The 25,811-nt window shown below is 43.2% G+C and overlaps 2 protein-coding genes across 9 annotated transcripts in view; both read left to right on the top strand.

Annotated features, from left to right (window-relative positions):
• The window catches only part of LRP4 (LDL receptor related protein 4), a 42,240-nt gene extending 39,882 nt beyond the window's left edge, over positions 1–2,358 (top strand). Inside the window, exon 38 of the mRNA XM_075152449.1 lies at positions 1,092–2,358. Within this exon, the coding sequence (XP_075008550.1) occupies positions 1,092–1,427 (336 nt within the window). The 3' untranslated portion in view covers positions 1,428–2,358. The remainder of the gene's footprint in view (positions 1–1,091) is intronic.
• Positions 2,359–5,892: 3,534 nt separating this feature from the next.
• CKAP5 (cytoskeleton associated protein 5) overlaps positions 5,893–25,811 on the top strand; it is a 54,872-nt gene continuing 34,953 nt past the window's right edge. For 5 of the 8 annotated variants that reach the window (XM_075152234.1, XM_075152233.1, XM_075152226.1 and 2 more), the window contains exons 1-9: positions 5,895–5,984; positions 16,652–16,743; positions 17,284–17,477; positions 18,610–18,816; positions 21,469–21,640; positions 22,651–22,783; positions 23,061–23,164; positions 23,541–23,654; positions 23,898–24,002. In XM_075152234.1, the coding sequence (XP_075008335.1) occupies positions 16,687–16,743; positions 17,284–17,477; positions 18,610–18,816; positions 21,469–21,640; positions 22,651–22,783; positions 23,061–23,164; positions 23,541–23,654; positions 23,898–24,002 (1,086 nt within the window). In that variant the 5' untranslated portion in view covers positions 5,895–5,984; positions 16,652–16,686. Of the gene's footprint in view, positions 5,985–10,042; positions 10,062–16,651; positions 16,744–17,283; positions 17,478–18,609; positions 18,817–21,468; positions 21,641–22,650; positions 22,784–23,060; positions 23,165–23,540; positions 23,655–23,897; positions 24,003–25,811 lie in introns of those variants that run through there. The other 3 variants (XM_075152230.1, XM_075152227.1, XM_075152229.1) reach the window with 2 other exon arrangements.

Genomic DNA, 25,811 nt, shown 5'->3' with positions numbered 1-25,811 from the left:
TGTGTGGCTCAAGCACTGTCCCATACTAATTACTCTTTCTTATTTTTTTTCCCCCTGCTTTTATGTCCTTAAACCAGCTCTACTGTCTGTCAAGAAAGTATAGGTAATTTTGTGTGGCAGATCCTTTGGTCTTGGCTTGGGCTACTCATACTTAGTATGTGAGATTTGAAAAAGATAATTTGTGTAGGACTATTTATGATAATCTGTTAGATCACTTAGTTCCTCTAGCAGGGATCACAGCAAGACTTATGCAGAGGAGAGTTTTCCCTGGCTTTGTTTTTCAAAGAGACTATCCAATAGATTTCCCAAACTTTCCTGCCATTTTAGCCTTATCTACTAAGGATAAGCCAGAATTATTTATCTGGGAATCTAAATCTTTTCCACTTTTCTTTTAATTCTGCTGCTCCTAGATATACCCAGATGTATATTTCCCTGCCCCTTCCACTTTCTCCTCAGGGATAGATCAGATGTTCTAATGCTCCTTATTTGTCACTGAGCCAAGTTAGACAGACTTCACTACTTTAATCTCAGTGTGGTACCTTTAGCCTCTGATCATTTCCGTTGTTTCCCTATAATCTCCTTCCCTTGTATCACTGCGAGACTTGGACTCAACGGTGGTATTCCAGCTGTGCTTCCTGAGAGGCAAATCTAGAATGACTCAGATAAAAGATATCGCAGATCTAGAATTGATTCCCTGCCTACTTTTGCCATGAAGTCTTCTGGCTTCCCATTTTGGTGTTTTTTTTTTTTCCTTTCTTTTTTAGGCTCAGTGTTGTTCTTACTCCCTGCTGTCAGGGAATATATATAGTTGAATTAGAACAGCCGGCTCATCCTCATTCCCCTTCCGTGATTTGAAGGCTCCTGGAGTTTGGAATGAGAGCTCTTGCAGGGAGGATTCGTCTGGGGGTGGTGAAGAACTGAAGGGAAACTTAGAATGGGTTCTGCTGTTGTGACAGTCAAAGCCAGTGGCTGTTTACATGGAGGTCCAGCCTTTTGTCTGCTTCACTGTCTACATTCCAGCTCTGCTTTGCTCTTTGCCATATTTTTCCATAGATGTATTGGTTTTTTTCATTCATCTGTCTGCTCCCTAGACTGGTCCTGACCACAGCTACACCAAGGAGAAGATCAAGATTGTGGAGGGGATATGCCTTTTATCCGGTGATGATTCCGAGTGGGATGACCTTAAGCAGATTCGGAGCTCCCGAGGAGGGATCCTCCGGGACCACGTCTGCATGAAGACAGACACGGTCTCTATCCAGGCTAGTTCTGGTTCACTAGATGACACCGAAACTGAGCAGCTGCTACAGGAAGAACAGTCTGAATGCAGCAGTGTTAACACAGCAGCAGCCACTCCTGAACGGCGTGGCTCACTCCCAGACACAGGCTGGAAACACCAACGCAAGCCCTCCACGGAGAGCGAGGTCTAAAGTACACGCAACTTTGGAAATGCTGGTACCCTCCCTAGCCACTGCTCTGCACAAAAAAGACAGGACTCTGCCTGCTAGGCAAGGAAGGGCACAGAGACCAGCCTCTCTTGCGAGGGGCCCAGAGACTGTGACTGCCTTTCAGCAAGGAACTTGGGCAGCTGTGCTGTTGTGGTTGGAGAGGGAGGATGGGTGGGTTGGAACCCAGAGACCCTTTTGGCTCATTTTCACTGTCTGTGGTTTATTTATATGTTCCCTTTTCCTGGAAGCTGCCACGTTAACTTTTGCAGTGACTCCTCTGGCCTGGATCTGGTTCAGATTCTGTGTTCTCTGGCAACCTGCAAGTCCTGTGCCGACCAGCTCACGGTCAATGCCCATGAAGAGAGCAGAGCTGCCTCATGGCTAGCTCCTGGTCACAGAAGTTGCCCTAATCATTCCAGCACTAGCAGCACTCTTTGAGGCTTTGTGTTAAGGGGTCTCTGACTTGAGAGAGGTCTTGGAATAGATGGGGTATACTTTGGGGCTCAAGGGGACACTGACACAGCATGAGGTCACCTTTTAAGAGCATAAAGAGGGTAACCATAGTTGCCGTGACTCGCTTCATGAGAGCATCACTGCTTACTTTCCCATCTGCTAGTAAAAACTTTAAAGAATGCTCAAATCGGAGCACTGTGTCTGTTGCTGGCAGTGGACACTGCTCCTGTTCTCCCCTTTCCTGTTAAAACATGTTTCTACTCTGGAAAAACAAGAGTCAGCAAATGGCCCTTTCAGAACTGCTCCCTGTGGGTACTGGAGTCAGAGTGCTGAACTTGAGGAAAGAGATTGGTATTGTTCTTAGCGCTACAGAGCTAATGGGAGGAAATGGATCTCAGCAAGACCTAAATTCTACTCTTGTCTTTGCATAACTGATATATAAAAAAAAAGAAAAAGAAAATTTGCTAAGTCCCCACCGGTCCCAATTCTGCAAGGTCCCAATTCTCTTGGCCTTTAGGACCTTTGATTACTGTAATGAGGGAAAAGAGAGAATTCCTAGGTCGAGTCTTTCCCAAGGGAATGCTCAGTGCTGACAGTTAGGAACTGCTTTATTACTAGGCTGAGCCCATTTGACCTAGAATAGGAGACAATAATCAGGGAGCTGTAAGGGCCATTTAAAATAGTTGTTTATCAGATAGAATTGCACTTTAAGCTCTTCTGTTACCACTAAATGGCTCTCCTTGCAAAGTCGTTTTTCCCGTCAGCTGCATGAGCTTCAGTTGTTCTCTGGCCTCCAAGGCCTTTACCCTCTAGGGGGTATAATCCTACCCTTGCAGTTACGCCCCAGCAGCATCTGGAGCTGGGGCTTGCGTGCTCCCGAGGACTATTGCCACCTTTTCATATTCTCTTGGCTTCTCTTTCATCTGTTTGTTCAGAGGGAAAAAAGATAGAGAAAATATCTCTCGATGCTTCTTCAAAAATGAGATTTATATCAAGTCATATGGATGCTATCATGGTAAAATATTAAGTGTTAAGCCAGATACTTGGAAGCAGAACTTCCCGGTGAAGAATTTCTCACGGCAAACTCTGTAACCTCTTTATCTCCTGGGAAGAGGTCAAGTACATTCCCACCTGTGGTGTAAAGAGAGCAAAACATACACTAGGGGTATGGCTTGGAGGTGTGGGGAGGGCGCATCTCCTGTGCGATATTTTTCCAGCTGATAAAAAGGGAAAAAAAAAAAAAAAAAAAAAAGGAAAATCCATCCTACTCTGCTCTAACCTTGTTCATTTACTAACAGTCCTGCTACCCCTGAATAACACGACAGTTGCCAGCGGGTTGGCTGTACTTTTTACAGCAGAGGTAGCTTTGCAGAAAGGGGAAGGTTGCAGCTTTGACCTGGGTAGGTGGCTTGAAACTCTGTCCATAACTGCACCATTGGGCTGACTGGTGTATATTCCTGTGGAAAATGAACTGGAGCTAAGGCTTGGAAATTTCCCTGTGTTAATGTGGGACTCTTCCCTACTCCCAGAGGCATTTTGTTGTTTGTGTTTTTTTTTTTTTTTTTTAAATTAGATTTTTATTTAATTATTTATTTGATTGACTCCAGCCTGGGAAGCATTGTTTTTGTTGGGCAGAGGCACTTTTGGATTGAGGCGTGGATTTGACTGGGAACTGAGAAAGGAGTGTGTGTCACCGACATGGACCTTGCCTCATGCAGGGACAACACCAGAGGGCTCAAGCATAGGCAGAAGAATCGATTTGAACAGGAACCATGCGTTAGGGGCAGGGGCATCAGAGCTGGGAGTGAGTGGGTGGATGGGGGAAGAAGGCTCTTGACTTCTAGGAGAGCAGGGTTTCTTTGGGTTCTGGGGGATTTTTTTTTGCCCCAATAGCTTATGTGAGTGTGCACCGAAATCCTGAGGTGGGACAGGGGTGAAGGGAAACATCTGCCCAGACCTGTCACTTGAGGTTCAGTCAGCCTGTCAAAATAATCGCTGTCCGAGTCGCAAGTGCAGAATGGAAAGGAAAACCCAGTCAGTCTTTTCAACAACTCATGGTGCTTGTGATCTCCACCTTGATAAATATTCTCGGCTGCTTCTTAGGAGGGACCCTGCACGCTCCAGCCTAATAACCATTCATAACTGCTCTCTGCTCCCTTCCTCAAATGATTACGGTGAAAAGGAGCAACAAAATGTCCCACAGCCTCTCCTCCACCAGTGAGGTGGGCAGAAATTAGTTTCTTTTTCCTAGAGACGGCCCCAGTGAGATGCTGCCTAGGGGGTGCATCATGGTTCCCCATTCTGGGGAAGAGAAGACCCTCGTTGCACTTAGGATGTTAAGAATGTAGAAAGGCCACTGGAGGATGATCTCTTGAGCACTGATTTACTATGTAAAAAGCAAACCTCTCTCCTGTCTGTCCTGAGCTAACGTCAGTGATTTCCGTGTGTTCCTGTGTAATGGTTTTAACGTTACTCACTGGAGACATTGGACTTTCTGGAGTTATTTAACCACTGTGTTCAGTATTTTAGGGGTTGATGATAATTTAATATAAATTTAGCTTTTCTTAACCACTCTGCCTGGCTTTTGGTTGTGAATCATGCATGTTATTTGGACTCTGCTTTGAAAGAGGAGCTCCCAGACCTGTTTGCACAGAACCTCTACTTTGCTTCATTTGAGAGGAGCAAGAAGGTAGGAATGGATCTGGGTTCTTTTGATAATATGATTGTAACACACGCCGCTTCTGCCACTACGGCTTTCAATCAAGGGCAGATTCCTGCGCACACGTAATACCTCTTACTCTGCCCCCACCTTGTTTTTTTTCCTTTTTGTTACCATTTTAACATGGCAACAGCAGAAGATGTTCCTCTTTTTGGAAAGTATTAGGACTGTAGTGGTCTCAAGCCTCTGCCCAGGGGAAAATAAAAGCTCTGAAGAAGAGCTGTTTTTCTATCTGTAAGGGGTTTTGTTCAAGATTCTGTTGCATTTTTTTATAACCAAGAGTTTTAAATGGTGCAAAAAGCTGAATAATGAATGAAACATTCAGTAATAACTGACACTGCAGTACTGGTGCTAATCCTGTAGCCCATTCTGTCCCTTTTTGATGAAAGAAGTACCAAAAACATTTTAGCTTTATTCCTGCTCCTTTCACAGTTGAAGCACAGTGCAGAAGTGATTTCACTGAGGTCACGCAAAAATATAAACCCCTCACTTTTTAAAAAATGGATGATGCTTATGTAGTGGGGGGGAGAGATGGCATTGTAAGATTAATTGCAGTTGTGTTGATGGCACTCCTCTGTCCCTTCTACTCCGATTGCCCCTAAGAATTTTTCTTCTGCTCGCTTCAGCTGAAGTGAAGAAACAAAGGAGGGAAAACACAGAGCGCTCTAACAACGCACAGTCACTGCGTGCCCGCTCACTAGCCGTATTAAAGATACTGGAGAAAGCCCGTTCCCCTGTAACGGGGTGTTCCCTGCAGCCACCTCGGAGCTCTTTAGCCCTTTCCAAAAGGCGACGGGTTCAGCGGCCCAGCTCGGTGCCTCAGGCCGGCAGCGGTGCCGGCGCCAGGCGCTGCTCCGGGTGTGGCGGGCTCCGCACCCTCGCCGGGGTCACGGCGGCTGCCGCAGGGTCCGAGTCACCCCGCGGGGCAGGCGGGCGCAGCGGCCTCCTTCCCCGGCACGTCTCCGTAGTTATCGAGCGGGGGTGCGCGGGGCCGCTCCCCCCCGCCCCGCGGTGCGCTGTCCCCGCGGTGCGCTGTCCCCGCGGTGCGCTGTCCCCGCGGTGCGCTGTCCCCGCGGCGCGCTGTCCCCGCGGCGCGCTGTCCCCGCGGCGCGCTGTCCCCGCGGCGCGGCCCGGCCGGACCCGCGGTGCCGGTAGCGCCCGGCGGCGGCCGCCTCAACAGAGCGCGGAGCACGCGTCGCCGCTGCCGGATTCAAACGGACCAATAAAGTGAGAGGGTGCGGGCGTGGGTGGGGCTGGCGCTGGCCAATGGGCACTGAGGACACTGGGAGGTGCGGGCGGTGTTAGTGATTTCAAACCCCGCCGAGGAGCGGCCGGACACTCGCCGCGCCCGACCCGCCGGGGCCCAGGTGAGAGTCGCCGTCGTTGTCCCTTCCCCGGTGGGGGCCCGGCCCCTTCCCTCGCCCGCCGCGGCTCCCCGGGCCCGTAGGAGGGCGGAGTAGGCCTCCCTCCGTCCGCCGCTGGGCCTGAGCCTCCCCCGTCTCACCTAGGGACCGGGCGGAGGCACGGCCCCGAGCGGTGCTGACATCCCTCCACGGGAACGGCCCGGGCTCGCGGGCTTCGCCTGGAGCCGCTCCCGTGGCTGCGGAGGCGGCGGCTGCTAACGGTGGGAGGCCGCGGCCTGTACCATGCCGCGCTGCAGAGGCTTAAGGGGCGCCGCTCGCCTAGGCCGCCCGTAGAGCTGGGGGTGTCGGGGCCTGCAGGGAGCCGCGGCCCGGGCTGCTCCGTCGCGGTCGCCTCCTTCGTGCCATCACTGTGGGCCCAGGCGCGGTTGAGAGCTGCCGGGGCCTTGCCTGGGAGGCGGCCGGCAGGGTGGGTCCGGGGGCCGGTGAGGGAGCCGGGCTCGGCCCCTTCCTAACGCTTCTCGAGGGAAATAGGGACCTGGCGTCTTCTGTCCCCCGAGCCTGCGTTTCAGGAGGCTGCGTGCAGGGTTGGTTTCCCCTCTAAAATGATTTGAGGAAAATGTTCCCTGGGGTGATTCTAATCTTAAAGCGAAAGGCATGAGCTCATCTCCATTTCTACAGCTCTGTTGTTGAGCGCAGGTGTTAGTCTTGGATCTCCAGGGTCCCTCACCAGGAGGTGCTTCCTATTGAATCTTCTCTAGCGTGTGTGAAGAGGGTCTGGACAGCAATGTGGGTCCCATGTTCCCCCCCTTCTATTTAATTTGGTTCTGTTTCTCAGTCAGAGTCTTGTGATCCTTCTTAAGACAGTAGCTTTCGGGTTGGTGTGTAGGGGCTTTTCCTTCTGAGTTTGGACCTCTGTCAGTGAGAGACTCAAAGTTTTGTGTAGCAGAGGCTGAGGTATGAAACTTCTGTGCAGCTTAAGCTGACCTGGACTCTGTTCTAAAAATAAAATTAAAAAAAAAAAGCCATCACAAACTCATCTGCTACAGTTTGCTAACTGATTTGGTTTTGGTGTGTATCATCTATCTAATTATTCTGCAGTTTTCCTTTTTTGCTGATTTATCATTTTGAGTTTAGTGCTGCATCTTCCAATACTTCTGCTAAACTGCAGTGCTGTTAAAGTTGCCCTCTACAGATGAGGAGGGGATGAGTAGTTGTTGGGCTACCAGCTGCGGGAGACCTTCCTTGTTTATTACTCACGTATCAGAGAAAGCATTGCTATAGACTTTCAGTGAACACATGTATTAGTTTAAAACTGTAAAGATGCATATTTCCAAATGCTGTGACTCTCAAATATTGAAGTATTTTAAAAGGCTACTCATAAAAATCTATTCTTAAAACTTTGCGATAGGCTCAAGTCAGAAATAAGAATGATTGGATGCAAGGTGCCCTTATAGTTTTGACTCTTAGTGTCCAATATCAGATCAGTTGATTGTGCAAAAATTAGAATTTGGTTTGACTTTCTTGCCTCAGGCTTGGCCTTTCTTTAAATTTCGCTGTTTTGGTAGCTTTCCCCCATTCAAAACTTATAGATGCACCTTTTTTTTTTCCTTCCCTCCCTCCCCCCCCCCCCCCCCCCCCCGAGTTGCAACAGGGTTAAACTTTTTAAGCAACATAGAGTAAGTGATATATCCAAGCAGAATCAACAAAAAGTGGCCTTCAAGTACAACGAACTGATTCTAAACAAATTGTTGTAGATATTGAAGGTAATTCTCAAGAATATAAAGTTGGGAACATTAACTAGGGGGCCTGCTATGGAAAAAATTGTTTAGGGGCCTGCTATGGAAAAAATTGTTTATGTGACACCTGCACAAAAATAAATGAAACTTGGATTTCAGAAGTATGAGAAATTAGTCTGACCGCTTTAAATCTGTACTGGTGCGAGCCTTCTCGTTGGATATTCTAATATCAAAAAGTGAATGCATGGTATTGGAACGTGATTCCTGATTCTCATACGTGTATGACTTGTATTTGGTGGGACACAACTTCCACGCTGGCTCTTGTCCTTTCCCCGATATGGGCCGGCTATGCAATCTGGGCCTCTGCTTCTGAAAACCCGTTCTGCCACGGCGGAGCTGATGCGCTCATACCCGTGTCTGTTAAAACAGACAGGTAAGGTCTTGTTCCCATTTAACAGTTAGCTCAGAAAACCTGACTTCCAGTGTGATGTTAAAAGCTGTTTCTCTCTTGTGCATCACTGTGTGTGTTAGGTGACAAATTTACAGCTGAAATTCACTTGGCATGTTGTAAGCTCTTTCAGTCAATCCTTTTCTCTTTTTTTTTTTCTTGCTACCCTGATTAATTGTGTCATCCGCAAGCTGTAACACCTCTGTTCGCCCCTTTTTATAGATCACTTATGAACATCTTGAACAGTACATACAATTAGAAACTGCTCTGAATGTTTTGTGGAGGAGAGATAACGGTCTCTCAATTTTAAGTGTCTAATTTGGAAGATTTTGTTGTGTAGGACGTATGACTTGAAGGACCCTTAAGAGATGTAAATACTTGTAAACCTTCTAATTAGGGTTTTCAAAATTGTGGTCAGTGATCACCTGGTTCCCCTTTTTTCCCCTTCCTATCTCTCCTCTGCTGCATGGTACCAGCAGATGTCCTTTTCTGGTTTTTAAAAGAAATGTATAAACTTGTATCGCTAATTTGTTTGTAAACTATTTAATGTAAATGGTTTGTGAAGTCTCTGCCAGAGTAGGATGGCATTAAAGCTGTTTGCATCTGTAACAGAATGGTTGGGTTCAAGACATCGTCTAAGGTTAATTCGGTGTTGCTGCTGTTGCTTTGTTGTAGACTGTTCCAGTGGTTCATCTTACAGGGGTGGAGTTCTAAAGTGTGACACGGGAGAGCCTTGTACCCTTGTGTTTAAATTAAACACTGCCTTGCACCGGGCAGCGTTGCTGTGGCTTCTTTGAATAAAGAGTCTCTTGACCTGAGCAGTTATGCATTGTTTGGGGCTGTCCCTATGACAGCTCGGTTGCTGCGAATGTCAGACATTGAAAAGCAGAAGCTGTTGTGCGTGTTTGTGCCTCCCTGTTGCAGGGGGGCAGGTTGAGGTGGTAGAAAAAGTAACTTGGACGATTATTCGGCGGGGAGTGTGGCTGGTGCTGCAGTGCCTGGAAGAGGCTTCTTTCTTCAGCTAGCTAAAAAGATGTCTGAAGGAACACGGCCTTGCATCATATGGCTGGATGCTCTTCCCAGGAGGAAGCTATTGACACCCAGTTTCCACCATACCGGCTTCTTCAATCGCTATTGTCACTGTAGAAAAGGCATCTCAAAATGTCAGGCGATGGGCTAGAGACATTGCTGATGAATCAGCTCCACCGGAGCACTGTCATTACACGTTTCGCAGCAGAACATGAAATGCAATGGTGGTGCGGTGCCAGGCTGTTCATTCATACCTCCTGCGGAAGGTACTGGGTTTCTCGTTCTTCACGGCAGGCCTTGTTCCTCCTGTCGGGTTTCAGAACTGCCCCCTTCCATGAGGGATTGCTGGATGATGGTGGCCTGGGATAATGTCTACTCCGAGCTCCAATATGACCGCGGCTCCCTCCGTTGCGGGAATAAGCGCTCTGAGGGGCACGGCTGTTCGGGGGGTATGACTCAGGAGAACAGCAGGCCTGGCGGGCCGAGCTGGTCACCGGCCACCGCCGAACGGTGGCCCCTGCCCCGCCGCAGGGAGGGCACCGCAGCCACCGGGAGGGCCGGGGAGCGCCCGCTGCCGCCTGCGCACCGGCGGGGCGGGGGGACGCGTGTCCGGCCCCGCGGGGGAGGGGAGGGAAGGGGGGTGCGGTGTGCCCGGGGCTGCCGCGGGGGCAGCGCGGTGGGGCCGGAGCCGGAGCCCGGCCCTGCCCGCCTTTGTCTGGCCCCGGCGCGGGCCGGCTCCCCGCCCAGGTGCGGCCGCGGCGCCCCGGGCCCCGCCCGCCGGCGGGGAGGGGCTTGGCCCGGCCCGGCCCGGCCCGCCCCGCGGCTCCCCGCCCGCTGTCGCCGCGGAGCCGGCCCGGAGCTGTCAGGGTGAGTGTCCGGCGAGGCCCGGCGGAGCCGCGCGGGCGGTGCGCGGCGGCGCTGGCGGGGCCCGGCCCGGCCCTCGGGCGGGGGCGGCGGGCAGAGACAATGCCGGGCGGGCGGGCGGCCTGCTCCGCCGCTGCCGGCCCGCCGCTGCCCCGGGCCGCGGCCTGCTGCCAGACACCCGCTGCCGGTGCCGCCGCGGAACGGGAAACCTCTCCGGGCTGCGGCGTGCGGGGGAGGTGGGGCCCGCGGCGGGGGGAGGAGGAGGCGGGGGACATCTGGGGCTGCGGCGGGGAGCCGGCGGCGTGCGGAGCGGGCAGAAGTGGAGGGGTGCTCTTGTGGAAGGTGCTGGGGATGGTGGGGGGGCGGGTGCAGGGCCGTGCTGGGGGTGCTTCCCTTGGAGAAGGAGGGAGCTGGTGGTCGGTCGTGGGGTGTGATGTCTCCGCGGGAGCTTTCCTTCATCAGCAGTTCAGGCCCTCCTTCTGAAGAACATCACATGAGCCTTTCCATGCCTGAGCTTTGTAAACACCTTGAGGGATGGGGGAGTTTGCAGCTAATAAGCACGGCCCCACTGACATCTTTCACTCCAGCCGGCCACCCTAAGAATTGTGGCAGTGGTCGCAAACTTGCCCGTGGGTTGTCCTTTTCCCTCTGCCCCTCTCTGCTCTGTAAGACTGGCTTCACTCCAGGCTCACCCATGCAGTAAGAAATCGCTTTTGCTCTTTTGCCCTGTAGCAGAAGGGCAGTTTATTTTGTGTTGTCTCTCACTTTTAGGTGCATGGAAAAGAATGACCTCAGTAACTTTCAAAGACCATGTATTAAAACATATTTTTTCCAGAGAAATTAAGTATCTGTCTCCCTTACCAATAACTTGCCATTTGTGTATTAAGATGTCACTGAGCTGAGTTAGGACATACGAGTTAGAGCAGGCAAGAGAGAATTTAATGCTGTTTATTCTTGAATTACATTTCACTGCTGAAGCAGTAGCTTCTCTCAGCTGCCATCTACTCCACAACCTGCAAAACAATTCCTTTTTAGCATGCATTTCTCCTATTTCTTTTTCATTATTCTGAGGTGCAGCTTCCCTTTCATGAAGAGTCTGTGATCTCGCAACTTCTAATTCATCTTTTAATGGAAAACACCAACCTTTAAAATCCTAGAAAATTTTTATTGCCTAAGCAGCAAATAACCTTCTTTTTTAACCTCTAGTTCTTTTGTCTGTCATCAAAAGATATGTGGACTGAAGCTGGAAAGCATGTTTACAGTCTGACTGAAAGTTCTTCTGACTCTTTGCTGCTTTTGCAGGTATCTGCAATTCAGGATTGTTAGCTGGACTTCAATTTTCCTTTTCCTTATTACACTGACTGATTAGGCTATAGTTCTTAGATTTGTGTGCTCTTCAAAATACTTGGTTTGTCCAGGTGGTGTTTAAAATAAAAATTTAAGTGTGTTACGATTACTTTAATGTTTCAACCTTTTTTCTGAGCTACTTTATGTGGTATCTAATGAGAAGGTTTAGCTGGCAAATACGGAAAACATGTTGGGCTACACTTCTAAGAAAGTGAAACTTCATCTTTTCAGAGCCAAAGAGTAAATATGACCCAAAACTGCCATTAAACAAATAAAAATTCTTTCTGCTAGGAGAACTCTGGGCTGCACTGACAAAGAACTGTCTACTGAGAAGTATAGTTTCATCTGAAATGTGCCATACAGCTATACGCTCTCCAAGTATGTGCCCTACTGTATAGGAACATTTCAAACAGATTTTTTTTTTCCTTTAAAAAGGCCTGTCTTGCTTTCTCAGAACTTACTCTTTTGAGTAAAGTTTTTGAGAAGCTTTCAAAATATCAAAATGCTTGATGCTGTTCTTGTGCAACGGTGATGTTCAATAGGTGGAAGTGAGTAGGGAGAAGTGGACAATCAGTATCAATAAACATCCATTTTTGTTTGGCATAAAATGGCTTCCTAGTTTGTCATTGCACATTTTCTGTAGAAAATGGTCTGGAAGCTGAAACTTCACAATAAAATATAGTGAGAGATGATAAATGTATGCTTCAAAATAAAACACTTACATTTCAGGATGTTTACGATGAAAGGATTTTCTTTAGCAGTATCCCATACTATGAAGCTCTAAAGTTGATGCTATTCAGCCCTCAAAAATTGTAGTGGAGAAAGCATTTATTTAGAAGCTGAGTAGGAGCTGTTCAGAGCAGTGCGTGGTTAATCCAAACTTTCATGTATTGACACTTTCCTATAATCTCTTAATGTGTTGATAAATTTGTTTCCTAAACTTATTTATATTCAGTGGGGAATTCTCACTTTTGCATTTGAAATTCTTGCATTTGTGCTGCCTTGTAAATATTTTCTGCTCTTGCTGCTTTTGCGTGGTCTCCCTTTGAAAGACATCCTATTCTTTCCTGGAGGGTCTTCATTTTCTCACTGCTCCATAATATAAGAACTTGTCCTGCCAAGAACTGTCAGGGAGGATTTGTTATTTGTCTCCATTGCAAATTCATCAGCTGACTTGCTTTTGGAAATGTTGTATTGACCATGTTAATAACAAACCTCTCCAACAAAACTTATTTTGGTGGTTCAGTCACTTCGGAGGTCTTGTTTTCTGAATTCTACCAAAATGAATATTGTTACGGAAAGACTTAAATCTGTTTGTTCTGAGTTGTGGTAACAAGAAAGCTATGTAGGTCAAACACTTCATTGCCGCAAATTCACTAGTAATGACATAATTTATTATTTATGCTTTATTGTATAATGAGGCTACTTGCTCTTAGGATGTTGAGAAGTAATGGCTGGAGGTTTACATGTCTTTGCAAAGCAGCTTTAAAAAAAAAAAAAGCTTTTTGTCAAATGAACACGCGGAACCCAGTGACTTGACTGAAGGGAGAAACAACAGTCTCTTATTCTGGTAAATGCAAGATGTAGACAGTACAAGATCTTGGCATTAGGACAGGCCTGAGCAGCGATAAGCTATAAAGATGGGATGTTTAAGAAAGAGCTCTCCCTCTGTGACCGTGGAACACTTTCTGATAAACTGTCTGTTCTAAAGGGATTTGTAAGTTATTGCGGTGGGGGAAGTATAATTTTATCACTATTTTTAGATGCCGGATTCAGCACAGAAGGCAACTTAACCCATTTTATAATTGAAGTAACCATTGTAGATGTTAATGACTAAAAATAGTAGGGGAACTGACTTGACCAGACTGAAAAAAATGGGTGAGAAAATACTGCTTCATGGTCGTCCATCTCCCTTCCCTGTGTCTGGCCCATCACATGTGTTTCCCCCCCGCCCAAGTTAAGTACATTGTGATGTTGGGAAGGGAAATCCTAGGTCCTTTTCTGCTAGATTCTATAATGCATCACTGGAATGTGCAAGCAAGAGGTCGCACTTTGTAGCAATAAACTATTGTATAAGGATAAAAATACTTGTAAATCAGTATCAGCCTTGTAATGGACAAGCCTTTTTAATAGAGTTGCTCCTGACTTTAGGGTTTGAACTGATTTTAGGATTGTAGTAAGGTAGTCACTGTCCTACAATAAGATTTTCCTTGGCGGAACAGATTTCTGGGGAGAAATAAATGTTTCTTTTTATTGTTGAAGTAGGAAGTTCATGCTGCTGACAGTTTTCTAAAAGAACGGGGTATAGATGGGGGTTTGTCTTAGTAAGGGTGTCAAAACTCTTTATTCTGGTGTTTTGGCTGCTGGCAGGTATGTTAATGCTTTATTTCTTTTTCGGTTTTCTTTGTGAATAATTATTGTCCTTGTATTGGTTCCTTATGCTTTCCTCAACAAAATGATATAGACAGGTAATGGCTTGAGTTACCTCCAAGTTTCAGAGCAAGATTCAGAACTACCTGATTTCCTGCGAAGTTCGCTGTGCTTATTCTTGGCAAAGGCATGTGTGAGCTTGGAATAGAGCTGTATCTATTTATGTCATCTGCATCCTCACTGGGAAAGTACCCCATTATTTCTATACTGGTACGCTAAGGTGAAGGTATTCCTAACGCAAACACAGCTTATACTGGCAAAGCTGCGTCTTTCCTGATGGCGCTTGGCTGCAGAACTGACTTGAATGACAGAAGGAAATCTGCTGCTGTAACTGCGTTCACACTAGGGCATTCCTGCATCCTTTGCTAGGTGAGCTATTTGAAAAGTTTTTAATGTGAAAGCAGTCTCATTTTTGCTTTTGGAGAGAAAGCAGCACATAGAGCTAGGTATAGTTTTACCCCCCACCTCCATGTTTGCCATGAGTGTCTTGCTTTTGCGTGTGGGGTGGCTTATTTTGTTTGTTTGTCTGGGGATGTGTTTGGTCTTGGTTTTTTTTAATAGGTAAAATGCATTGAATTTGAATCAGAAGGCTGTTGATTTCTATTTAATTTTGAACCCTCTCTTTCAGTAGGCTGAAGGAAGGGGTAAGAGAACAAATGAGAGGTTTGGGCAGAGAAAAAGCAAGCAGTAGAGTTTCAGAAGAGTTTAAACAGATGAAAGCAGGATCCGTTGCAAAAGGCTGGTGGGGCTTCGATGCAAAAAGATATAGTAACTCACTTGCCCCGTTAACCTCTTATGATGGTTTGGGTTTGGTATGGCATTTCAAAGCTTGAGTTTTATTTTCATTGTAACTTTTAAGTCAGAATACCTTTTTCTTGTCAATTCCTGACATGGAGGAATGGTGTGACCAGAATTTAACCCAGAGCTTCTTTTTTTTTTTTTTTAATAAGTTGTACATTTAAAAAGGTAGTGTACCAGAATTAACAGTTCAGTAGAATGGGCTTTAGGTCACTTCTGTGTACTTTGTTTCTTAGATAATGAGCAGAGTGATCCCTTCATTCTCAGTGGTTTGTAGTTCTAGGGATTCATTAAGTCTTCATCTTTGGCCCTCTCAACAATTGGGTTTTTTTGCCTTTTTTTGCTTAAAAAGCAAACTTCTCGGTACCACTGTGCAACTGTGCTGATGTCAAGAAAAAATATCTGCATCACTGTGAAATGAGAAGGACAAGCCATAATAATGCCTGGATACACTTGTTTATATGCGTAGTCAACTTCTGTCCTGACATTGACTTTTGTTTTATTGCCATTGAGCAAATTAGTAGGTTTATGCGATTACAGTGAGAACAGTATTAACATCCATAGGAATTTATAAATATTTAGGGTAAGCTTAGTGTAGTTTGGTGTGGGTGTTGGTGGCTAGTGGGGGTTTGGGGGGTTTTTGTTGTTTGGTTTAGGTGGGTTGTGGTTTTGTTTTCATGGAGTTTTTTTGTTTTTTAAATTACTGGGGGGTTGGGTTGTTATTTTTTTTAAGTATCTTCTAACTAATCCAAGAAGGAAGAAAAAAGATTGTTTTTATTGTGGACTGTTGCTAGCCTAATTTTGCTATCGAGTTAGCTGTATGTTAGTGTTGTGTGGCTGACAGAAGGCTTTGGAGAACTTGCTTGTAATTTCACTTACACCAGTGAAATTATGCTTCTAATTCTAGGGGTTATTTTCTGCAGAGAACCTCTGTGCATTAGGTGAAATACTTTGTAGGATAAATTACGCAGCTTTGCTGGCATAGGCTGAATTTGCATTGGGAATTTCCTGCTAGTATTGTGTATTTATATGCCTTTAGTGATAAATTGTTGTATAGGCTGGCCAGTTTTTAGAATTTTGGTCACTTTGTCTATGCATTCGAACTGGTGTGCGGAATGTGTTACTCCTTCTCCGGTTTGATTTTGTTTGTTTGTATGAATAATGTTGGAAGCCCTCATTACTGCTGCTGCTATTTTCATTTTGCTGATCTCCCTGCATCTTGCATATTCTCTCATTATTCTCTGAGCAGTCAGTGAGTTGTACGATACGTCTGAGATGGGCATTGAACCTGAGGTCTCATCTCTTGTACCCTAATGGTCAGTATTCCTATTTTAACAAAAAGGAAAGAGGGGGAGGAGGAAAACGCTTAGGAACTTGAATCCTTGAGTGAGGATTTGAGCCCTATGTGTGGTAAGAAAGTGATCTCTTGTCGCAGTTGCTGGCGCTGGCTACATTAGAATTAGGGCATAAAGTGGCCAGCTTGCAAAAATGGGTTTTGTTCTTCTTGCGGTACTCTTCCTTTCAGTTGTGCTGTTTGTAAAGTTGTTAAAATGGCTGTCCTTACACTAGCACCCGATTATTTTTTGACACTGATTCATGGCACCTGTTGCTGAAAGCACGTGTCAGTAAGAGTCAGTTTTCTTGTGTTGATGGGTACCCATTTCGTTTTAGCACCCTAATCATAGTACATTCTTCCTCAAGCTTAGGTGAGGTTATATTCTGCATGCCTTCTCGGCTTACTAAAACTTTCACAGATGAGACTTCTAGTGTCTGAAATACTACGAATTGCACTTTAATGCCATCTTTAATGGCTTCTAGTAGCTTTCCAGGGCTAACAAAATAGTGGTCTAGTCTTAGTAGTGCATATCTAAATATAATTACAAGCTTGGGTTGCACATTAGCAGTAAGTTTTGCTACAGAATTGTCTTTGTTTTGTTTTTTATTTTTAAGTAGAAGTATGTTGCGGGCAGCACCTGACATGTATTTTTCTGTGTTCTAACTTGCCCCTATCTCCACAGGAATTACTGTAATTAAAGAGAGAACCTGAATTACAATGGGGGACGACAGTGAGTGGATGAAACTGCCCATTGACCAGAAATGTGAACACAAGGTAGGAAATCTTGTCTTTGGGTTTGGCTTGCCGTATATTGCTGCTGTGGTGATTCTGTGGTACTCCGCTAAGTACACCATAGTTAGGTAGTCTAAACAGCCGCACAACCTGCGTATAACAGAGCTGAAACTGCATCAGTTCTATCCAACCTAGAGGCTGAATAACATTTATTAAGCAGAATCTAGTAACATCATAATCTGTATGGCATAAGCATGCGCGCTGAAAGATCAGTGCACTCGTTCATGTGGAGAAATTACTCATCTGTAGCTGAAACTTGTTGGGCTCCCACCTACTCATCAGTGGTTGTTAGAGCTTATGGAGAGCAGTGGGGAAGACTGGCATCTCTCTATCCAGATCATCTCTGGCAGGACAAGAGGGAGTATTTTGTCCTGTTGCACGTTATTCATATACTCATTGAAGAGAAATCTTGCAGATGCCAGCTTACTGAGCACAATTTCAACTATGATTGAAGAACTTTGCGAGATTGGTGAGTTAAGATTGCACTAGCACAACATTTAAACATCTGATTTCTGCTTCTAGCTGTGGAAAGCCAGATTAAATGGTTATGAAGAAGCCCTTAAGCTCTTCCAGAAGATAGATGATGAAAAGAGTCCCGAATGGTCCAAGTATCTTGGATTGGTAAAGAAATTTGTGACAGACTCCAATGCAGTGGCTCAATTGAAAGGACTGGAAGCAGCACTTGCTTATGTTGAAAATGCTCATGTAGCTGGGAAGTAAGTAGTCTTTTCTTGCTATTAGTAGGCTGTTACGACAGTTTAATGTGCCTCTCTGAGAAAGGCTGCAGATAAATTGTACAGCGGCCACTAATAATTCTGATTTTACTGTTGAGAGCCAAACTTGCTTTCTGATCTAGAGAATTTGCCAAATAGTGGGCTTTCCTTGTAGATGGCCTCCATGTGCATATTAACTTGTCAGAAGTTGTTTACAATGTTAAAAGAAACTATTAAAGGCAGTAGTAAAGATTTCTGAAATAGTAGAGAAAGTGAATCAGTAATTTGGCGATATAGCTGCTGTGAACTGGAGTCCCTGTTCTTGTTTGACTAAAACGGTCTGTACATACAGGGGGCCTTTTTTTCCCAGAGAGATATTTGTGTAATTCATCCATGAAATAAAATGTAGTTATGTTTATGCGGTGTTGCATCCGACTTAACCAATATGAATCTTCATACCTGCCAATTTCTTCACAGGATATTTTTTGGTATTTCACTGTTGTCTAGCCCATGAAATAGCCCCCACTCCTGAGCGTGAAATAAAAATACCTAATGGGCCAGATTAGTGCTTTGGTCCACTGACTTTGTGACCTGATGAAATGAATAAAAGTCTTATTTAAAACACAAATAAACAAACCCAAAGCTTTGTTTAAAAACCTAACAACCTTCCAAACCCCTTGATTTAGAAGTGGTGTAAATGATTTAGTTGATTGGAAGCTTTGAAATAGATGTGAAATTCTGTGCTGGGATTATGCGCCAGTGCTATATGTTAGTTAACTGTAACGTATGCAATTCCAGGAAATGACATTTATTTGTGGACCTTAACTAATGTATGTTAATGAATACACTTTTGAGAAAATGTCTACTATTCTCTATCTGGTGTAATCCAGTATTAGGAACATGTTAACTAGCACTCAGTCTGCAGGAGTTCTTTTGATTAAACTAGAAGTTGAAGTAGTCTTTTACAAAAGATTATTACCTTCAAAGTTAACTTAGAATTTAGTCCCTGTTATGTGAGGATTTGCTGAGTTTTAATCCATGTTTTGGGTGTTGTGTGTGCTTTTGTCTGTGGATAATGGTGTAGAACACCTAATTCACTTAAGTGTTCCAAAAGTAACACTCTCTCATCTTTCAGGACAACAGGAGAAGTAGCGTCTGGAGTTGTAAATAAAGTGTTTAATCAGCCAAAAGCCAGAGCAAAGGAGCTGGGTCTAGATATATGTCTAATGTATATAGAAATTGAGAAAGGGGAGGCAGTACAAGAAGAATTACTAAAGGGTCTGGACAACAAAAACCCGAAAATCATAGTAGCGTGTATAGAGACACTGAGGAAAGCACTAAGGTAAGCTTTTCGTTTTTAGGTCATGGGTTTTTTTTGTTGTTTTGTGGTTTGTTTTTTTTTTCTTTTTCCCTCACCCCAGCAGTATGTAGAGTCTAATTTGTTGCTTAAGTCTTTAGCAGGCCCTTGTTATTGTTGAATAGGATGTATCTTTACTGAACTGATATTTTCTGACAACAATTGAGACCATCATGGGATTTGTTAGATGTGAGGGATGTCTTTGTTATACAAGTCTCATCTGGATCACTTTTGTTCATGGCAACCGTTTACTAAACTTCCATTTTTCACAATGGACCTCTGAAAGAAGGCAGGATTAGTGTGTCTTGTTCCAGACTGTGGAGCTTCTCTTCTGAATAGCTGAAATAAACTCACGGATGGGAAAACTAAAATGTACTCTTTTTTTAAAAACCTTTTTTAAAACCCACTGTTTTCCTCACTGATGTGAGCATCTTTAATTGGGTCCATGGTGTGTGTTTTTGGAAGAAAAGAAAAAAGAAAAAAAGAAAAAAAACTCATTGCACAGTAAGTTTCCATTGTCCATATAATAATTCCTTTATTAAAAAGAAAAGCTGATACTGCTCCCTAAAAATCAAATCCAGTTTAATTAAGATGGGGTAGTTGGTTTCAAGATTAGATTTGGAACATTTTTTTTGTTCCACTTCACGTATGCTTGCTGCCTTTGAGTTGAGTGAAAAATACTGGGGTTTTATCAAATTCTTATACTTGTTGTATATATAATTCACTGTCCTTTAGGGGTTGGTTTTTTTTTTTTGGTTGGGGTTTTTTTTGGTTTTGTGGTTTTTTTTAAAAGGAAACAGATAATTTTGGTATTAATGGACAGAACACTTTTTTCTGAGTAAAGTAGTTCATGTGAAAACTGTATAATATAGGTGGAGAGTATCTTATGCTAGGTATTTTTTTAGAGAACTTGCTGAGGCATATGTGTAGATGGTCCTTGTTAAACTAATTTTTTCAGGCTTCTGTAATAGAAGTCAAAATAAAGCATTGGACTTAGCACATTAGCTATGCTTCTACTAAGTGAAACTACTGTTCCACATTTAAGAATATATTTTGGCTATTTTAAATTGTCTTATCTAATCAAATGTCCTTTTGACAGTACAGTGTAATTAGAAACCTGCATAACCTTCCTCAATATCTTTCAACTAACTACGCCTATAAAATATGCCACATCTGCCTATTTTTTGATATGCAGTATTTTATTATCTTTGAGATGGCAAGATCAAATTCTTTCATGGAGCCCTATTGACTTAACCTTCGTCTTCTGCTTCAGAGCTGTGTTGCTACCTAAATTTGTCTTGTTCTTTGACAGGGTTTCTGCATTGATAACAAAATTTGTCTATGTTCTACCTAGGTGGGTTAGCTTGAGTGTATAACTAGTTTAGCTTCTGGTGGTTTTTATCTTGTGCTAAAGTTTCTGTTCTTTCTTGTGTTGTTATATGAATTAGATTCTATTATATTAGAATAGTAATATATTATATTCATATAATGATTCATTATTATATGAATTAGGTAAGAATAAGAGATAATATTATATGAATTAGGTAAGAATAAGAGAATTTGTATAGGCACTTTTCCTAATATGCTCTTTTTTGAGTCATGGTAGAAAAACAAAAATCTTGGGCAATTCATTTGTTCATATGCTACATTTAAATTGTGTTGTTTCTAAAACTGGAGCCTCTTTTGCAGGTTTTAATACTTAGTATTTCTCAAAGTGGGCTTTGATGTTGAGCACCAGAATTTTTAGAAAGTGAGACAAAGTTTTAGTTCTTGAGCAGCCATTTTTACTAGCTTTTTCATGTGGTGCTTGGTTGGAGGGAAGCAGAAGAAAAAGTGTGATTGGTGGAAAGGTTAATTTGGAATTCTCAAGGAAAAGCAATGCTTCTGAATCAAAAAAATTTATGGCTTCTGAGGTGATTTAGCTATGATGCTTTAAGAACTGTAGCAGTTAACTTTACTATGAGTATGAAAAGAAAGTTCTTGTGTTCTCATTTAGCAGTGATTGGAAAAGGAAGTTTAGTGTATTAAGTTCAAGAACATGTAGAATCTGCTGACAGGGAAGGGTGATTGGCTGGGGAAACTTGTTTTGTGTGTCCTTTCAGCAGCACATATTTCAACATGTGTGTTTTCTGTGAAGATGACCCAGGCTCACTATAATTATCCGGTCCAACAAGTGGAAAAGTGACTAAAGCTTTTACTGCAATTTGCCTCCAAGGATAGACAAAGGAGATTCTATTCTGATTTAAAAAAAAAAAAAAAAAAAAAAGTAGGTCATACAAATTTTGGTCTGAGGACACTCTTTTCTTTTTCTCTCTTCCCCCCCGCCCCCCGGCAAGGGAACAGATTTAAGCAGCAGATTGGATAAAGTGCTTTGAAGTAACTTCAGAGGCCTGATTTTGTAATTCCAAGCTGGGTGTGGAGGGTAGTTATGATAGGGCAAATATTCTTTAAATTTTACAGTAGCTTAGTAGCTTCACAAAATAATAGCTATAATAATGATTTGAGTAAATGACACAATCCCTAAATGTGCACTGGAAGCATTTCATAGATTGTTCAAAAAAAAATCAATTATTCTTTGTGCATAACGCTCTAGTTCCTACCTGAACACTGATGCTATTCCATGTTTTTAACTTTCAGTGAATTTGGTTCAAAAATAATCTCACTGAAGCCAATCATTAAAGTATTGCCAAAACTGTTTGAGTCTCGGGAAAAGGCTGTTCGAGATGAAGCCAAACTCCTTGCTGTGGAGATCTACCGTTGGATAAGGGATGCTCTGAGACCTCCATTGCAGAACATAAATTCTGTTCAGGTAGGCAGAAGGTAGTTCTGTATCCAGACATTTGAGAAAACACTTCCATGCTCACCCTCTCTGATCCTGTGGTGTTGGGCATTCTTAAAGTCAAAGCTGGAATCTTTCAGTAACAGCAATGTTATGTTTTAGCTTCCTGTAACTTCACCTAAAACGTTAGTCTCTCTTTGTTATTTGTGAAGAAATTGTGACAATGTTTTGTTGCTCTGAATAGATGTGAAGTTGCAGGGGGAAGCATCATATTGAAACTGAGGAGGGGATTTGGGAAGTAGAATAGTATTTCTTGGAGACCTAACCCAAGGGCAAATGTTACCCTTATAAAAGACCCCTGCACCGAAAGTCTTCGAGTCAACCATTTTCCTTCTCAGTTTTTTCTTTTTTCCTGAAGTTTTTTCCTTGTTCGGGTAGTGCTCAGGATGTGACTGTTCCACTTCAGGAAGTAGCATTACGTTATGATAGATAACGGCTATTGGAGGTGGAACATTCTGTTATTTTAAAACTTTATAAATTATTTATGCGTCCTTCCCTCCTACCCACTTGAGTTAATTGTGTTCAGGTGGAAAGCAGTAACTCGCTGGAAAAAAGGCACGGTTTAAAAAAACCAAACTGTCTTATCAAATGTAGCTCAACATGTTTGTTTCGTCTTAGTTTTAGTGTGTAATAACAGCATGGCTGTAACAAAAAGATCTTCCTTCATGCTCAGCCTCTTTTATTTTAAAGCTTCTATAGAGGGGACACACCATTCTGACTGTTCTACAGTTTTTTCTTATGTAAATGCTTTGCGTTGATATTTTTGTTGATGATATTCTGTTCTGTGGATATACTTGGTCAAAAGCTTCTGAACAGTGAATGTGAAGGGGAAATCACTTCTTTGGTGGCAGAAAAAAGAACTTGAAAGGTAGTGCTTCCTTGGCTTTGAAATGGGAAAACTCTGCTTTCCATGAAGTGTTGCTTCTCTTGGGGTATGTACCGAATGTCTCTGATACACTGATTCTTTTCCCTTTTGGCAGCTAAAAGAACTGGAAGAAGAGTGGGTCAAAGTGTCGTCAGCTGCTCCTAAGCAGACCAGGTTCCTGCGTTCCCAACAGGAGCTGAAAGCAAAATTTGAGCAGCAGCAGGCAGTTGGAGGAGATGCAGATGGGGGTAAATTACTTGATCTCTGAACTCCATTGGAAAGTATATCACTGGCATATTAATTGTGAAGGAATGCATTAAATTGTAAAGGTGCTTTTACTCAAACTGATGCAAAACGTGGGGTGCAGTACGCAACAAGAAAACGTGGCTGAGGCAAAAACTTTATATCTGTCCTTTGGAAGGGCAAAATCACAACTGCTGGTAGTACTTTTTAAACAATGAGCCTTAGGTGGTGCTGTAGTCAAAATTTCATTTGTCACTCTGCTTATATTTTTTCTGGTTGCAGGAGGTGATGATGAGGAAGAGGCGGTACCACAAGTAGATGCGTATGAGTTGCTTGAAGCTGTAGAAATTCTTTCCAAGCTTCCCAAAGACTTCTATGAGAAAATAGTAAGGATAAACTTAAATACTACCAGTTAATTCTATAACATGTGGAGCTAAATGAGTCTTAAGACTTACTGGCATTCTGCAATGTATGCTTTACTGCTACATGGATAATAACAGACCAGTGTAAGTAAAATATAGACTATCATAAATAAGTCTCAAAATTTGATTTACCAGCAAGAAAGCTGTAATTTTAAGGAGCTGAGATATGTCCGGGGAGAGGACTGTATTTCATATTTCATTGCAGTTATTGATGTTGAACTGTAGGGAGAGTTTGGCTTTCTTAGGATAGAATTAAGTTTTAAAATCTATGGTTTGTGGCAAGTATGCTTCTCTAGAACTGTTTGCATTCATAAATGAATGTAAATTATTTGCTCTGCAGGAAGCAAAAAAGTGGCAAGAAAGGAAAGAAGCTCTAGAAGCTGTTGAACTGCTGGTAAAAAATCCCAAATTGGAAGCAGGAGACTATGCAGACTTGGTGAAAGTTCTCAAAAAGGTAATAAATAAAACCCAGAGTGCACATATGGTGTAATGTTTTTTGTAATTTATTTGTATTATACTTTAAAAGTTACAGTTGAGATAATACTCATGAGTAGAAAATTATTAGCTGGAACAGTGGTGGAAATAACCCAATCTGTGGCCTGCTGACTATTCTAAGAAATTCTTCCAAGTCTCTGAAACTTGGATTTTCAATCTTTAATATTGCTTTTTTGGTTTTTTGTTTGTTTTTTCTCTTCAGGTTGTTGGAAAGGATACAAATGTTATGCTAGTTGCTTTGGCTGCCAAATGCCTTGCTGGACTAGCTGCTGGCCTCCGAAAGAAATTTGGACAGTATGCAGGGCATGTAAGTAAGAGTATGTACTTTTTTTTTTCTGTTTTTATTGATGCTGGACACTTTTTTTCCTTTCTTTTCTCTCCTTTCAAACCCTGGTATTTATCAAAGTTATTCTTTATACAATTACGAATGCTTACCTACCTCTTAATGGAGCAACTAGTGAAATATCTGCCAAGATCTCTTGCAGTTTAAGATTAAAAGGACCTTGTTTATTCACATTCAGCAACATGAAGCTTACTATTCCAATAAATCTTCTGTACTAAGACAACTCAATTAACTCTGCCATGAAATGAACTTTATTTACATTACCTCATCCTGGAGGTACACAGAAATGCATTTGTAGGCCACAGTGCAAAAATAGCTTCTGAACCTGAATTCTACTTAGCAGCTCCATGGTGTATGTTTTAGGTTGGTTGAGGTTTTTTGAATGTTGGGGGAGGGTTGGTGGTGGGTTTTTTGTTGATTTGTTGTCTGGGTTTTGTGGGGCTTTTTGTCCGCTTTAAATAACCAAACTACTGAGATTTTTGGTACCAAAATGTTCTGGTGATCTAGTTTAATGCTCTTCTCTGTTCTCCTTTGCTACTCTCCTCTTACCAACAGCTGGTATCAGGGAATATGGGAAGCTTAACCAGTCCCTGGAAAGAAAGGGAGCTTTTAATTGGTTGCAGTTATCTCACTTGTTTCTCAAGCCTCTGTTGCTGTGTTCTTTAAGCTGCTCACTCAAATTTTTCTTGTGGTAAGCGAGAGTGATGAGGGTAGAGCTTAGGGACAGAGAGGACTGATGTGTCTGGCTGCTGGTAGTGTTACATTTTGTGATGAATTGGAAAGTTACTGAATCTCACTGCTTCAGAAACATTCAGGTCTCCTGAACTCTGAACAACAGTTTAGACAAAGTCGCTTTCATTCTGAAAGCTGTCTGTAGTTGTAAGAAGCATTCTTGCATCTGTTCACACTTGATTTGTGTTTTAAAGGTTAACCCTCATAGCTACAGAGTTAGTATTGAAAAAGCCGAGCTTCTGAAATAAGGGTATAGCTCCATGGTTGCCAAGCAAATGGTTGAAAAAATGACTTTTTCAGTACTGTAATGGCAGCTATGAATTGCATAATGTCAGCACTCGTTTTACCAGTTCACTAGATTTGTTTGCTGGATTTATTTACTAGTGAGGAAGACGTAGACTTCTCCTGAAAGCAGGCATTTGAAGTGTTATAAAACAGAACTGTTGCTAGAATTATGGGATTATTATAAACTCTATTAGTTAAATATAGGACAGTAATGTTACAGTCTGCAGTCTGTTAAAACAAGGGTGATGAAATCGGGCATAGAACCATACTACTCACTGTAATTGAGTGCATGTGGCCCAACTTCAGCTCCGTTGACTGCCTTTGGAGCCCTGGACTGACTTTTCTTTCCCTCCCTCTCTCACATAGGACACAGCTTCTAACTTCCACGTTAAAAAAAATTCATTCTAGCTGTCAGCATTTTCTAAAAACAGAGACTTAATGATTTTAAATACCTCTTTCCTATGACTTTGTTCTCTGTAGGGTTTAGGGGTGTCTAGCACATGCAGTAGCACGTATGAGGGTCTTTATGGTGCCATTCTGTATTAACTGAAGTTTTTTTAGTGCTGAAGTCGTCGTGAACAGGGAATCTGCAAGTTGCGGCCCATCAAAGGATACCAGCTGAGCCTAGGTCATTGTGTGTCGCAAGGGGTTGAGATCTCATTGTCAGCTTCTGAGTAGAAAGCATTATCTGTGGAAAATCTATTTTGTATTATGCAAGAGCTTATAACTTCTGTAAGGCATCAGATTGCTTCCAAA

The sequence above is a fragment of the Calonectris borealis genome, chromosome 5, assembly GCF_964195595.1.
Source record: "Calonectris borealis chromosome 5, bCalBor7.hap1.2, whole genome shotgun sequence".
NCBI classification, from domain to species: domain Eukaryota; kingdom Metazoa; phylum Chordata; class Aves; order Procellariiformes; family Procellariidae; genus Calonectris; species Calonectris borealis.
This window is presented reverse-complemented; position numbering and strand designations above follow the sequence as displayed.